This window comes from Poeciliopsis prolifica, unplaced genomic scaffold (assembly GCF_027474105.1).
Source record: "Poeciliopsis prolifica strain line A6 unplaced genomic scaffold, Auburn_PproV2 SCAFFOLD013, whole genome shotgun sequence".
NCBI classification, from domain to species: domain Eukaryota; kingdom Metazoa; phylum Chordata; class Actinopteri; order Cyprinodontiformes; family Poeciliidae; genus Poeciliopsis; species Poeciliopsis prolifica.
In genome coordinates this window covers 13066102-13080507 of record NW_026562388.1, presented here as the reverse complement: position 1 = coordinate 13080507, position 14406 = coordinate 13066102, and the positions used below count along the sequence as shown (strand labels likewise).

The 14406-nt window shown below is 38.6% G+C and overlaps 1 protein-coding gene across 1 annotated transcript; it reads right to left on the bottom strand.

Annotated features, from left to right (window-relative positions):
* Positions 1–3895: 3895 nt before the first annotated feature.
* Positions 3896–5578, bottom strand: LOC129365630 (retinol dehydrogenase 14-like). The gene is made up of 2 exons (XM_055038965.1): positions 5228–5578; positions 3896–4761 (listed from the first exon to the last, which is right to left on the bottom strand). The coding sequence occupies exons 1-2, from the start codon at positions 5468–5470 to the stop codon at positions 4144–4146; spliced, it is 861 nt and encodes a 286-aa protein (XP_054894940.1). The 5' UTR covers positions 5471–5578; the 3' UTR covers positions 3896–4143.
* Positions 5579–14406: the final 8828 nt, after the last annotated feature.

Here is a 14406-nt window from a genome sequence, read left to right as displayed (position 1 = left end):
CTCTCCTCCCTACCAGAATCTACAGCCATCGTAAACCTTTACAGACACTTGGGTACATAGACAATGAATTTTTTGTATCAGTTTTTCTCAAAACTTCTTGCTAAGGTATAATTAAAACAATTAAACCCTAGCAAAACACATCTGTAAAGAATTTCATGTGGCATATATGGTTTGAATTTTCTAAATGTAGTGGAGCATATTTTGACAACAAGCCTGAAAATGGATAACATTCATTTTCTTTAGTTTTGGAGATGATGGAATCTGACTTTGGTTGTCAAACTGATGTATGTTGGCTGATGGCTGTCAGCTGTAAAGTGAATTATGGCATGAGGCAAAAAGAAAAGAAAAACACATTTCCACATCACTTGTTAGAGAGTTATGAAGCTAATTTTAGAGGTGCTAGGAAAACAAACCTAGGTACATCATAAAAAGGTAGACTTCGAGGGAAGGTTGAAAAGTTCATTTTGGTGAACTGAGGAGCCAAACTAAACACCTCGGTTGTTTTCCTCCCTCTTGCTGCAGCATTGGTCATGGTCCAGCTGGTGTTAGGAAAGAAGATGAAAGAAACTGATAAAAAAGGAAAAACCTGGCATGCTGCTGCTGAAAGTGTCAGAATCAAGACCTATTAGTGCTTCAAATCATTCAGTGAAAGTTTGAGATTTAGGGGATCATACTGGCGGAAGCCTGGACACAGAAACATTGAAACCTCCTCTGTCTCCTGTAAATCTCAGGCTGTCAGGTGAAAATGCAGCTGGAGAAAGTTTAAAATAAGGCTGCCGACTCAGATGATTTTACTTCCAGGGTCCAAAAATCTTTTTTGGTTTAATGTGTCTAGATCCAAACATGAGAGGTCATGAAAATGTGCAGCAGCAGCAACGTGGAGCATAAGGATAAAGAAATTTAAACCATTTCTTCCCCGGATAATCTTGCAAATTGTTCTGGCTTGGAGCTCCAATAAGTAAGAGGGAGTATTACATGTTTCAAAGAGACAAGACTGCAGAAACATAAAACTCCTTAAATCACAAACAACTACTCGCCTGAGGCCTATTTCTTCCAGACACTCAACCCTGACATCTTGATTTAAAACTATGATCTTCCCTGACATTCTTCCAAAATTTTTATTACCTATTCTCATTTGTATGCAGAATTCCTCCATTTAGAGCAGTACAGTGAGTCTAAATTCACTTTGAAGATTCCTATATTTAAAATCTCTAAAATAACAATGAGAAAACTGGTTCAGTTGACATTTTGAACAGCGCTGAAAGTCAGACTTTGCTTGTTTATGATGTAAAGCACTTTGAAATGCCTTGCTGCTGAAATGTGCTATACAAATAAAATTTGATTGATTGATCAAAAATCTCCACAAGAATGCAATTTACTCATCAGTAATGCAACTTGAACTTGAACATTAGAAAACATTGACAGTATTCAAATCCTGTATGACCAGGGTTCTAAGTATCCAGCAGTGCCGACAATTGAGCTCAAATGTATGGATGACTTCAGCAGGTCTCTTGAACATGTACACCGTAATTCATGATGTCCCAGGATTTCTATCCTTGATCGCATTCTCAACATAAAATAGAAAACAGCCCCTTAAGCCCTTGTACTCTATTGTCTCAAGCTCACCTGAAATCCCTTTAGTTTATTAAAGCCAAGATGAAGTATATCTATGAAGTATACCTGACCATTCCAAGTGCCACACATAAATATTGCATATTTACTCAATAAATACATACATTTAAGTCTACTTTATGTGGTCTATTAAAAATGAATGACCTCTGCATTACAATTTCTAAAGTACATGTGGAATCAATTGACTGCAGGCTTCAAAGCTTACAAAAGAATATTATTGACAAATTAGATTTTTGTCATATTGCGGCTCCGCTTCGCAAATGAACTTGAACATATCTGAGATAGTGCTGCTCCTTCCACACCTGAGCAGACAGTTGTCTGCATAATGGCGTCAAAACCCAGGCCTGGTAATGCATGCCCTATAGGTGCTGACAAGGCACCTTGACCTTACATCTTCTTTGAGGTGAATGAGGTTGTAACTACATCTGACTACAAGCCTTATTACTGTCAGTACTGATATATCTCAGATGCTTTTAGTAAGGTTGATATATTTAATCAGTCTACTGTTAAAAATCCCAGACAACGAAAGAAGGTACAACCGTGATATTTTTATCCATTTTGAAATATAAAAGTTAATTTTCACGTATATTGTTATCAGGATTTGCTCCACAATAAGTTGTTGTTTACATGCAAGAATGTAGGTCTGGAAGTCACATTTCATCTCACTGGTCGGCTTTCACCTTGGAAAATCAGGAGCTTTTCGCCGTTGTCCCCGCAGAAGAGAGCGGTCTTCAATATATCTGAGACCTTGGCCAAGGAGTGGCAAACACAAATCCTCGAGGGACAGTGTTCAGTCACTTTAGGATGTATCGTAAGTCCAACACTCTTGACTGAAATGACAATCACCTCACCATCATGTACTCAAGTTCCGGAGTCGTGCTCATGACCTAAAAGTTACAGGAGTGGAGTTTCATACTTGTATTCCAGAGGAAGCTATTTTTTGGCATTGACATCGAAGAACTAGATCTGGAACAATAATTCAGAACCCCTCCTTTCATCTGTCATTCTTTTGAGCAACTCCCTCTTTACTGCAGACAAACTGTTGATCCGTCTGCTATTTTCAATATACTTAAATTCATCTAACTGAGGAAGAGATTTGCCTTAAAGCTGAAGGGACTATTTCATGTTTTCCAGTTAACTTAGCATTTAATAGAATAATAATAGGACTGAGTTCTTGGTCAGATTTGACACGAGACAAAATTGGCAAAATCCAAAATATGCAAAAAACTTTTTTTTTTTCATAAAACTAAGTGTATGAATTAATGAGCAAGGCCTTCCAACAGAAGCTCAGAATGGATCAATTAAAGGACATAGCGCTCCTTTAACTGATCCATTATGTGTTGGATAAGGAGCCTGACTGAAATACTCAGATCTAAAGTAGCATTCAAGGTCCTATCAATATTACAGTGACCATTAAGAACATCAGATTCTGTAATTACACTAATTGGAGTCATTTGTAAAACAAATAGACTGGAGCTGCTTAAAAAGTGGCCCAGGAGCATTGTGTGTGAGATGAAGTTGATAAAGTGGCTGCCTTTGTGTTTCTACTTCGTTTTCCAGCTCACCATAAATGATCCAGAAAATGCCCTAATGAACAATACAGGTGGGAAAGTCATGAATCCTGGAGGTCCCGCTACCATTTGGTGAAAAAGGAAAACTGCTGTTTTCGGGTGACTTGGAGAGCAAACATTCCCAGCTAATGACCGTTTTTTAGAGCAACCAGTATGGGTGAATGAAGCCCAACTAACCTGCTGGGGGAAAAGTGATATCTGAAATGCGACCCTCCACAGGCAAAACCTCTCCAAACCTCTAGAGGTGTGTATAAATGAGGGATGCTGCTAATGAAGCAAGAAAATAAGAATTATTATGCTCTGTGCACCTGCATAAAAATCATAGGCCAATCCACCCTGACTGCTTCTCGAGGATTTAAGAGATTGCAAACCAGCCAGGTGCTCCTGATCAAATATATTGATTGGCCATCCATCATCTATGTGGCCATCTCTACAAAAGAGGAATTTGAACAGAGAATCAGCTGTTGCTGTTGATTGATAAGAGAAGTATTGGATATGACCTTGAAGTAGATTTTTTACAGAAAGACAGATTTTAAAATATTCAAGAAAACTGTCAGTCTTCTCAGGAATGGACATCCCAGCAATGTTATCTCAAGATTTACACATAAAATGCAGAAAAAGTATTTTAAAAAATCTACAGAACTCCAACTTCTAGTGAAACTCCAGGCACTCATTACTACAGCTCTGTTAGAAAGGTTACATTAGAAGTATTTGACTTAGGAATTTATTAAAAACAAACTTAAACAAAGATTCTTGCACCTGAAACAAGATGCTGCAAACAAATCACCATGTAAATGGATCCAAACATTTCCATAAACAGAAAGCATTTTGATATTTCAACACCACAACTAAAAGTTAAGGAAATGTAACCAAGGCATTGCATATCCTTCAGCTTCAGTCATTACCCTGCAAAGAAAAACCTGCACGTCTCAGACAGTTCTCAAGTCGTTATGCCCACCATGACTTCACTGATGTCCCACAGTTTCGATGCCACTTCCTGATCTGTGGCCTTATCCAGAAGTTCCAGAGGCTTACAATCTGCAAAGCACCTTCCCAGCACACCGTCAACATCCGGGCTGGAGGCCAAATACACTGAAGTCTGAGCTCCTTCCTCCGGGCTTTTAAACAAGCCCCGGGAGATCAGGTTGAAAAGGGGCTTTGCTAAAACCGGAATGTGCACATGCCGCCCCAGGTTAGTCCTCACGATGCCTGGAGTTAGAGCATTCACTGTTACTCCACTGCCCTCCAGGCGGCGGGCCAGCTCGCAGGTGAACAACAGGTTGGCCAGTTTGCTGCGACTGTAGGCAAAGGCCTTGTCGTAGAACTGCTCACTGTTCAGGTCTTCGAAGTTAATGTCACCATGTTTGTAAAGCTTGGAGGAGACCACCACGATGCGGCTGGGCGCTGACTGTTTCAGAAGGTCCATTAACAGGTGGGTAAGTAGGAAGTGACCAAGGTGGTTGACCCCAAACTGCATCTCGAAGCCATCCTCTGTTTTGGTGTAAGGACACTGGTAGACTCCAGCGTTGTTGATCAGAACATGTAACCGAGGTTCCTCCTGTTTAAAAGCGCAAAGGAGAAACTCAGCACATCCATGCTTTCCAAAACTAATGAACTCCACAAACATAGAGCCTCAAAGCTCAGTGAGGTTCCACAGAATGAATATCAGGTGTTTTGAGAACTACAGCAATTGATTTGTTTTAAGATTTACCTTACAGCTTCAGTAAATCCTGAAGACAAATAGCTATATCAATGCATGAATATATGAATACATGATGAGAATCTGGTGTGTAACTATGCAATGCAAGTTTATTTTTAATATTGCCTTTGGGTAGAATAAATTACTTGTTGAATTGCAATTTATTTTAGACTCATGTTTTGTGGACTGTGGACATTTGAAACATGTATTCAACAAATTTAAAAATTAAACCTCCGTTTTTAGTGCAACCTAAACTATTATCCTGCACAGAAACGTATAAAGATGTGCGTGATGAAACCAGTTTAAAGATCAACAATCTGTTTACCTTTATAATGTCTTCACAGAAGGAGCGCACAGACCTCAAGGAGGCCAGGTCCAGCTGTTTGACCATGACCTGTGTGCAGTCTGCGCCGGTCTCCTGGCGGATGGCCTGGGCAGCCTCCTCGGCTCTGGTTTGGTCCCGACAGGCCATTATCACCCGGCCCTGGAGCTTCACAATCGCCGCTGCTGTAGCTTTCCCGATTCCGCTGTTCGCTCCCGTCACTATCACAGTCTTTCCCCGCATCATGTTAGCTGGTACAGCCTGTTTACAGACCTGCTGCCACAGCTAGCATCACGTGACAATAACAAGGAAGAAAGACTTCACTACCCAGAATTCTCAGGATGTATGGAGCCCCCTAGGGGACATGTGGAAAAACATTTCTTTTGCGTCCTCTCGCAAAAGAAAAAAACAATTCTCATGTCCCCTGGAGGCTACGTAATGATGGACAGTTGGCCATTAAGAAGCCGGGAATAAAATCTGTTTGTTTTTGAAGATAACATTTAAATCACTTGGACGTGATATTTAATACAGCCGTTTTACAATCATTATTCAAAATCAGTTTAAACTATTTGTATTTCTTCTAGACAAACAGACACAAAACTATTGAAAAAGTGCAATGACGTATAACTGCACATGTTGCTAATTACTGCAAAGACTTAAACTTGGATCTGAAGTAGTCAGATCCACTGACCAGATCCAGATCCAAGAAATGGCAAGGAAAATATATTTATAAGGTTAATGACAATAACTAAGATGCCTGCTTATATTTCTCCCTTCATATATAAACCTGTCAGATAAAAACATTAATCCTACTGTCATTTGTTATTTTTATTTATTTGTTGGAGCAATCAGCATTAAGTGGTTACTCTGGCACAGGTGCACAGTATTGGTAAGTAACTTTATTTTATTTCCTGTCCCAGACCACTTAATGTTTTGGAATAGAAACAATAATCTTATGGTGGGGAGTGTTATATCACATTGTAATCCCTCATTAAAACTTACCTGTAGTGTTTATTAGATTAATTCATGCATGTTTGAGAAATTCTTGAAGCTTCCATGGCAGTCATTTAGGGGTGCCTAAGCACTCGCTCATTTTAAACACTACCTATTTCCACAAAGTTCCTCTTTGGAGCTGCCATCTCCAGCTGAGCTTCTGCCTCACAGAACCTCCCTCCACAACACCTTCCCCACTCAGTTCCTCCAGACTAGTGGTAGGAGTAATTAGCAAGCATCTGGGATAACTGCAAGTCTTCTGAGCTTGACATATATACCTGTGTAAAAACACTTGTAAATGGCATGATGAAAAGGCATGGTTGTGATGATGTGCTGAAGGCAGAGTGTCAGGAAAATCAGGATCTCCTTAAAGAGAGAGAGGCGCCAAATTGTGGAGTCAGATTTCTTAGAGTTATGTTTGATATATACAGCGTTTTTACAACAAGTGAAGGTGATATAGTTACTCAATTTGGCTTTAAATTTGTACTAAATGTGCCTTGAAAATGCAATACTGTCCCTTTCATAATTTAAGAGCATGACAGTGACATACATAGACATTAGACATTTGACATTAGACATACATCTGTGAGTTACAGATGGCCTGAACTGATTTAGCAGAAACAATACATTTTTTTAAGATATGTTAATTTCTTTGAATATAGTTTTAGACTCCTTTAATCAGACTGTGGTGCTGAATCTTCTCCAAACCAGGAGATATTCTCCCAAAAACAAGAACCAGTTTGAATGTTTTCTTTTATGCAGTCATGTCACCAACAGTCCAGGTCAGTGGAGAAGTTTTATCCATATTTCTTTGGAAAGTGAACTAAAGAGGATAACAAAATTAAAATGAAAACAAAAAATGTAATGACTTAAGGTTTTAAGCAGGCTTTTTTTGGAATTCATGTAAATTGCATGTCCTTAAAGGGTATGAACTGTTAAGAAATTAGTATTGATCCTCATAGTTATTTTTAAATGTAGTTTCATTTCCTTTGTGGCTAAATGTTTATGCTTGACCATCTCAAATAGCAACCAAACCCCATTACATATAAAATGAAAGCTGTATGCAGCTTCGAACAGCTTTTTGTGAACTTTTAACTTAATCTCATAAATTCTGTCATCAAACTGTTCAGTTGTCACTATGTGTCATGAATACATAGTTTCATTTACAAGCTGTAAGAGGGTGTGAATCAGTCTGACTCTGGTCAGATGGTCTCTAGTGTCTCACATTATTGATTGTTGTACTGACAGACCTTAAAAAGCACTATGGTGACCTGTGTTATGAGTTGGCTCCTTATAAATGAACTTAGATGAGGAAGTCTAAGACGTGGTGATGTTCCTAGACAGATGAGAATATGAGTATGTTGGGTTAAAGATTACTGTCTGTCTACAAACCATGTTGAATGCCCCACATTTATGCTGCACTGAGGATCCATATTCACAGAATATGAGAGACTCACCACATTGACATGCTACTGAAAAACCTCATATTATTCTCACTGGATTCTCAGATTTCCTAAATAAATCAATGAAAACCTTTAGAGACCCCAGTGGCCTCATGCCAAGAAAAACATGGATTCAAACCCCTCCACTTCCACCGCTGGTACCGAGACCGAGCCTGTCGTGGTTGGTTTCACAGTTGGGGCTCCACCAGCAGCAATAATGTGGTAATAACATCTGTAACATCTGGAAAGCATTGGAGCAAAAGCCGAGCTTGTAGCAGACAAATGAGCCTGGTTCCAGCAGCTGAGAGGGAAAGCAGCTCTGCTCTGCAGATTCCCATCACTCCAGTAGCTGCTGCACAGCTGCCTATGGAGAAAAATAACTGCTGGATGCTTGGACAAACTATTGGGAGAAAATGAGCATATTCATGAGTGCACAGAGGAACTAAACAAAACAACAGTGCAAAGGGGGATCTTATTAAGGGAAATGGTTTAAAGGGTATAGTTACACTTAACAAATAGGATAAGAATATGTCTTAGTTGTTAATAAATAGAACAGTTTAAGTTCAGCCTCCAGCATTAACAGTAAGTGGTCTGTTTACACCGATTCTCTACCATTTCCTGAACAAATCTGAGATGATCTGGTAAAATCCCATTTTAGCCCAGTCTTAATGCCTCTGATCAAAGCAGTCCTTTACAGGTGCTGAAGAGAAAGCATTCCATCCCTCAATGAGTCTTCCTATGCTTTATTTGCTTTATTCTGCAACCATATGGCATGCTAATTAATTCTGATTAACTGTACAGGAGGTTATTAGTGGCAATTTTGAGGCTAAGTAGGCTAATTTTACTTTTCTGTCTATCCATACTCTGCTATTTCCAGATAGCAATTGCTAATGGCAAGATCTCCAGCTCCTGACCATAAGAGAGGGTTGAATGTAGACTGATTCACTGAAAGCTTCACATTTTTAATTCAGAACTCTGTTCACACTAAAACTGTTGGTCCATGGTGTGGTTATCGATTACTTTGTATAATTTAAAAAAATGATCAGACTTATAATGCACATTTTTTCCCAAAAAAGACAGTTTTTTTCCCTCTCTTTTAAAGTTTTACAAAGCCAAATAGAGTTTTTGTAAACGTTTTTAACACATTAATACGATTTTCAGCAACAAAGTACTGGTCTGACAACATGGCCACCTCTGACTATTGTCCCTAATGACTTCTGGAAAAGGTCAGTCTACTGGAGGACAGTCAAATTAAATTTCAGGATGTTCCATACAAGGTCCTGCTGGTGTTCACGTGGTTATGATACAGGGTCCTAGTTTTGCTGTTCTGATGAAGGTATATTTTATCTTAAACACCAAACCCTCACCAAAAACTGAAACAGCAGTCTTATATAAATATAATTAATTTGCACTAAATTTGTTTTCAAAGTAAGATTTCTGTGTGGCTCGAAGAAGTCTTTATCCCAGCTGACAGTTAAAGCTCTGTCCAACTAACATTTTCTACTTGAAAATGTGACGCAACTATCTGTCCAGAGTATGTTTTACTCTGTCTTTATTTTCAATTTCACCAGCAAGAAAAAAAGAGATGAACTCATGTAAGAGCTTTCAGAATGGGTTGTTCTAACATTAAGTTGAAGAATACGGCAGGCAGTGTTTATTATCTTTTCTTGACAAATGAGCAGATTGTCATAATGATAACTGGAGATTTCAGGCCAGAAGATGACATTTTAAATAAATCTTTATATTTTGAGTTTCGTCATCACATGAAGCTCTTCAGCAGTGACTCATTTACCTCCTCGCTCAGGTTAACATGTTTATTTATCAGAAACAATGCTCTTGAGCTTCCAGCACATCAGCAACAAGTCTCATTCTCCCGCCGTCAAAACCCTTTTTTTCTTTCCAAACAGCAACAGCCGAGTCCTCACATTCCCACGTTCAAATCCATGTTTTCACACAAGGAGAAAAAAATAACTAAACAATTAAAGAACTATCTATCATCCAGCTAATAAAAAACAGCTTTAACTGATATAATGTATAGCCTGGACGACAGCAGCAGTCCCAGTGTGTCACTCGGCTAAGCCAAGACTATGCTTTGATAAATGGAGGCTGGTGCTCAATGTGGAGGTGAAGAAACGGGGCCAGGTCCAACTCAGTGGTGAAGCTCAACATATACAGCCCAGTGCTCCCTATATACCTCCATCTGCAGGCAACTCTGAACCCGCTGTGCCCCTTCAGGTGTCCGACACACGTCTCCAAGGTGTCAGAGACAGAAATGTGTCAAAATTACATATTTCCATTGTTATTGTAAGCTACAAAATCTCAGCTGTCATGTTTCTTTAAAGCCTTGTTGAAGTTCAGCATGAGACACTGCAGCTAATATTTGGCTATGCTTGATGACTTACACAAGTAAACAAAAGGATCCCGGAGTAGGAATATCACTTGGTGAAAGTTTTCTTCACTGTTTAACTTACTTTGAAAAACACAGATCTTCACAAAAGAAAACTTTTATTTAATTTGAGAAAATTCCAGAGTTGGCCTGCATATCCTCCAGCATTCCAGGAAGCTTAACTATAGGATAGCAAAAGAAAAACTGAGCCACTATAACTTTAAGCGCTACTAAAAAGAAAAGTTTAAAGCCTAGTCGATGGACAAATTCTTGGCGCTGGTTCCACTGGAGAGGAGCCTGATACCTATAAACAACCAGCACATTTTTACTCTGAGAGCCAAGTGTTCTGTTGGGATCATGGGGAACAATCAGTTCTTCGATTTGAGATGGAGCTTATTTATTCAGAAATTTATATCTAAGCAAAAGTCATTTTATAATATATTATGTGACAGGGACCTTGTGAAGAGGAGCTAAAATTAGACATTTTAATCTCACATTTGTATTTATTTTCCTGCATCCACTTCCTTATCAGTATCTGTATTTTTGATTATCAAAAGTTATTTCATTGAATTTATGTCCTTGCCTATATTAAAGAATTACAGCAGTCAGGTTTAGAAGTAACAAATGTATCAACCAGTTTGTTTTATCACCTCTCTGGAAATGAAAAAAATTAATCGCATTAGAGCTGGAGAAGATCTATAGAAGATCTCTGACTAAGCATACTGCCTCTTTTCTAAATTTATAAGTACAAAATTTACATCAGACACATTTTTATGACATCAGACTTGCTCTGCTCTGATTTACTGAGTTGACTTTTTGGATAAACATATCTGAGCATCAGAAAATTGCTCTAAGCATAGATACACCCAATATTTGTTAGTAATTTCTCATTTTTATTTTGAAAAGGGTGTGTTTTTTATGTTCAGGATATCTGAAGTAGCGCATGAAAGACAGAAGTGAATAAATCTTAATTTTCACCCAGAGGAACTGATTGACTATAGGACTGCTTCTCCATTCATTACATGGAAATATACATTCATGTATGTACATTGCATATTTACAACTGCAGCTCACCTTCACTTGGACACCATAAAGAGCTGGATAAGTTTGCTCACATATCAATAAATTGTTAAGGATGGATTAGAAAACCATCCTTGACATGTCAAGATTGTAAAATCATTTACACGATTTTACAGTTATGTAAAATCATGTAAATTCCTATTAAGGAAAAATATGCCTTATTAGAAAAGTCCAGTTCTGTTTGTAATACCAAATATTCACCATCTTCTGAAAACTAGTGACATTTTGGTGACTAAGATTTACATTTTAAATAATTTCTTGGAAAGAACCTTCTTGTTTGTGGCAAAAAGTCATATTTATATCAATAAGTGAGGAGAGCTTCTTCTGAACTTTATGTTTGTGTTTGTGCCAATACAGTATATAAGTTGTGCTTTGTGAATTAAATATTAGGATGAAGCACATAGCGGACAACTGAAGCCTCCAGCTCCCCAAAATTCAAGCCAACACCACCTTTAGCAGAAAAATAGTGAATCAGGTTCTCAAAAGAAAAATAATCTATTTGTGCTTCAAAAAATTTAGCATCTGCACACTTCTAAAGTTTGAGAGGCACGGAAGAATTCCTGTGTCAAAAGTATCTTTCAGTTGCAGGCTGATCGTCTCGTGTGAAACAGGCAGAGTTTCCCAGATGATTGCTCAAAGTTGTTATGTCTGCTGTGATGTTATTGAGAGCTGCTCTGCATTCTTCATTATTGCAAAATGAATTGCCTTTAAGAAAATGGGCAAATGATTATCATGTAATATCATGGGGCTTATATTTCAGTATCACTGTTTCATTCATAAACAACAACACTCCTCCACATCTGGTCTGCAGTCAGCGCCATGGGAACATGGAAATCAGCAAAAAAACAAAAAAAAAACTCCTTCTGTAGCCAAAGAAATGTTTCACGAAATGTCAGAAAGCTCTTTTATTATCATTCCTCTTTGAAGCAAAGACTTTTTTCCTGTCTCTGTGTGTGAACTCAGAAGAGCTCACAGCAGCTGTAAGGAGATTAAAATCTGCACTGCAGCCAGTTCCTGCTGAACATATACAGACATTTGTATGCACAGTTCACCTGCAGGCACCAGCGGTTTTCCGACACCCCGACACACTTTTCCAGCCCTGTTTGTCTTCACTTCCCCACATCAGAGGTACACACTTCTTTAATGTCAGGTAAACCTCTCAATGTGAGGCACTTACAGCCACTTCTGAGAAAGCACCAACTCCACCTACATGCATTTTGCTGATTAGTTTCCTGTGTTACACTCATTCCCAGTTTGACCCCGGCCCTTTAGAAGAGTTAAAAAATAGTTCAGATTTTTAGCCATCAGAGTTTCTCCAGGGATACGCACTGACAGGCCTGACCTCAGCTACCCCTGCTGGTGATTACCATCCAGTAGGATGAGGCCTCACAGACCTCAGAGTTGACCCTATCTTATGGATAACCATAACAGGAACAACAACAAAAAAGATCAGCATTTGGATTTGTTGAATGCAACATGTGTTTTGATTTATTTCAATTGAACAGAACAAGACAGAGAAAGATAAGTCCTCAGAGTAAACCATCAGCGGGGGGAAAAAATTCAATTTCTCTCTTGCTCTGAAGTGGAGCTTAACGTTAATCACGCCTTTATTCATTGCACTTTATTGTGGTCTGTCTGGATCAACTGGGGGGAAAAAAGAATAACAGTTTTTAAACTTTGTTTTGAAAGTTCCTATATGAAACTCTGAGGTCAGTCTACTGTCAGCAATTAAGTTTTACAGTCACATTATTTTAACTTTTAGCTCCTTGCTGTTTCACTGTCTGGAATCCAGTGGTTCAAGTTATGCGTTGCAACCAAACTGAATACATTTCAAAATACCAAAAGGTTTTGAGAATGAAAATATAAATTGTTGGTGAAAACAACCCAGTTTTTTTGTTTATAGATGAACTAACCAATATCTACACCGTTACCTACTCACTATCCTAAATTGTTGATGCTCTTGATGGATTTATGTTACTTATGCCAAATTCTGACCCTTTCATCTGAAATCAACACTCAGCAAGATTTGACATACATGACCTTGCCTGTAGCAAGTGGTAATTTGAGCTACTATTGCCTTTCTATCAACCAAACCAGTCTGCACATTCTCCTCTGACCTGGGACAACAAAAGGAGATATTTTGCCACACAACTGGATCTTTTTTTTTTTTGCCCCACCTCCGTAAACCTTTATATGTTTCAAAGTCCTGCCAAATTAATACACAGACCGGCCTGTCTGGTACTGCTAGTAAACTCATGTATTAAAATCACATTGATTCTTGGTTAAAATTTCAAAGTCATCTTCACCACATCTAAACGGCTAAATGCAATCAGTTGTCTCCTTGTGATTGAGTGATTCACTATTTGTGTGAACAAGACATTGAACAATTGCACAATTGAACAATTAAAGTGACATAAAAGAACAGGCAATTCTGTGATAGTACACCATGTTTCAAATTATTTTGCAAGTGATATTTTCTCAGATTTTCTTAAATATTCAATGGAAATGATGGTCAGTATAATTTTCAAGTCATGAACTATTAGACATCTAATTTTACTGAACAAAGCTCCCCATGGGAACAGCATTTATTTAAAAAATAAAAAAACTCAAAATGCACTGTTCCAAATCATTATGTACAGCAGATTTTCTAAACATTTTATGGATTATATAGAAATGTAAATGCGGGATGAGAGAATACCTTCCCAGAGTTGCTGTTTTGATACAAACTGCATTTCACCCTCAGAGCTTCTGCTTGAGGAAACTCCAAAGGTTCTCAATAGGGTCAGAGGTCAGAGGAGGATGGTGACCACACCATGAGTTTCTTCCCTTTTATGCCCATAGCAGCCAGTGACACAGTGTTATTCCTTGCAGCATGAGATGGTGTAATGTCATGCATGAAGATGATTTTGCTACAGAAGGTACGGCTCTTCTTTTTGAGCCATGAAAGAAAGTGATCAGTCAGAAAGTCCATATACTTTGCTGAGGTCATTTTTACACCTTCGGGGACTCTGAAGGGGCCGACCAGATCTCTCCCCATGATTTAGCCCAAAAGAAATGACTACCACCTCCTTCCTGACGTCACAGTTGTGTTTGGATGTGGTGGCCATCCACCACAGCAATCCACTACTGTGTCCATCTGGACCATCCAGGGTTTCACAGCAGTCATCAGTAAACAAGTCTGTTTGAAAATTAATATTTTTGTACGTTTGGGCGAACTGCGACCGTTTCTGCTTGTGAGCTCTGGTTAGGGGTGGCCCAATAGTAGGTTCATGCACTGCAAG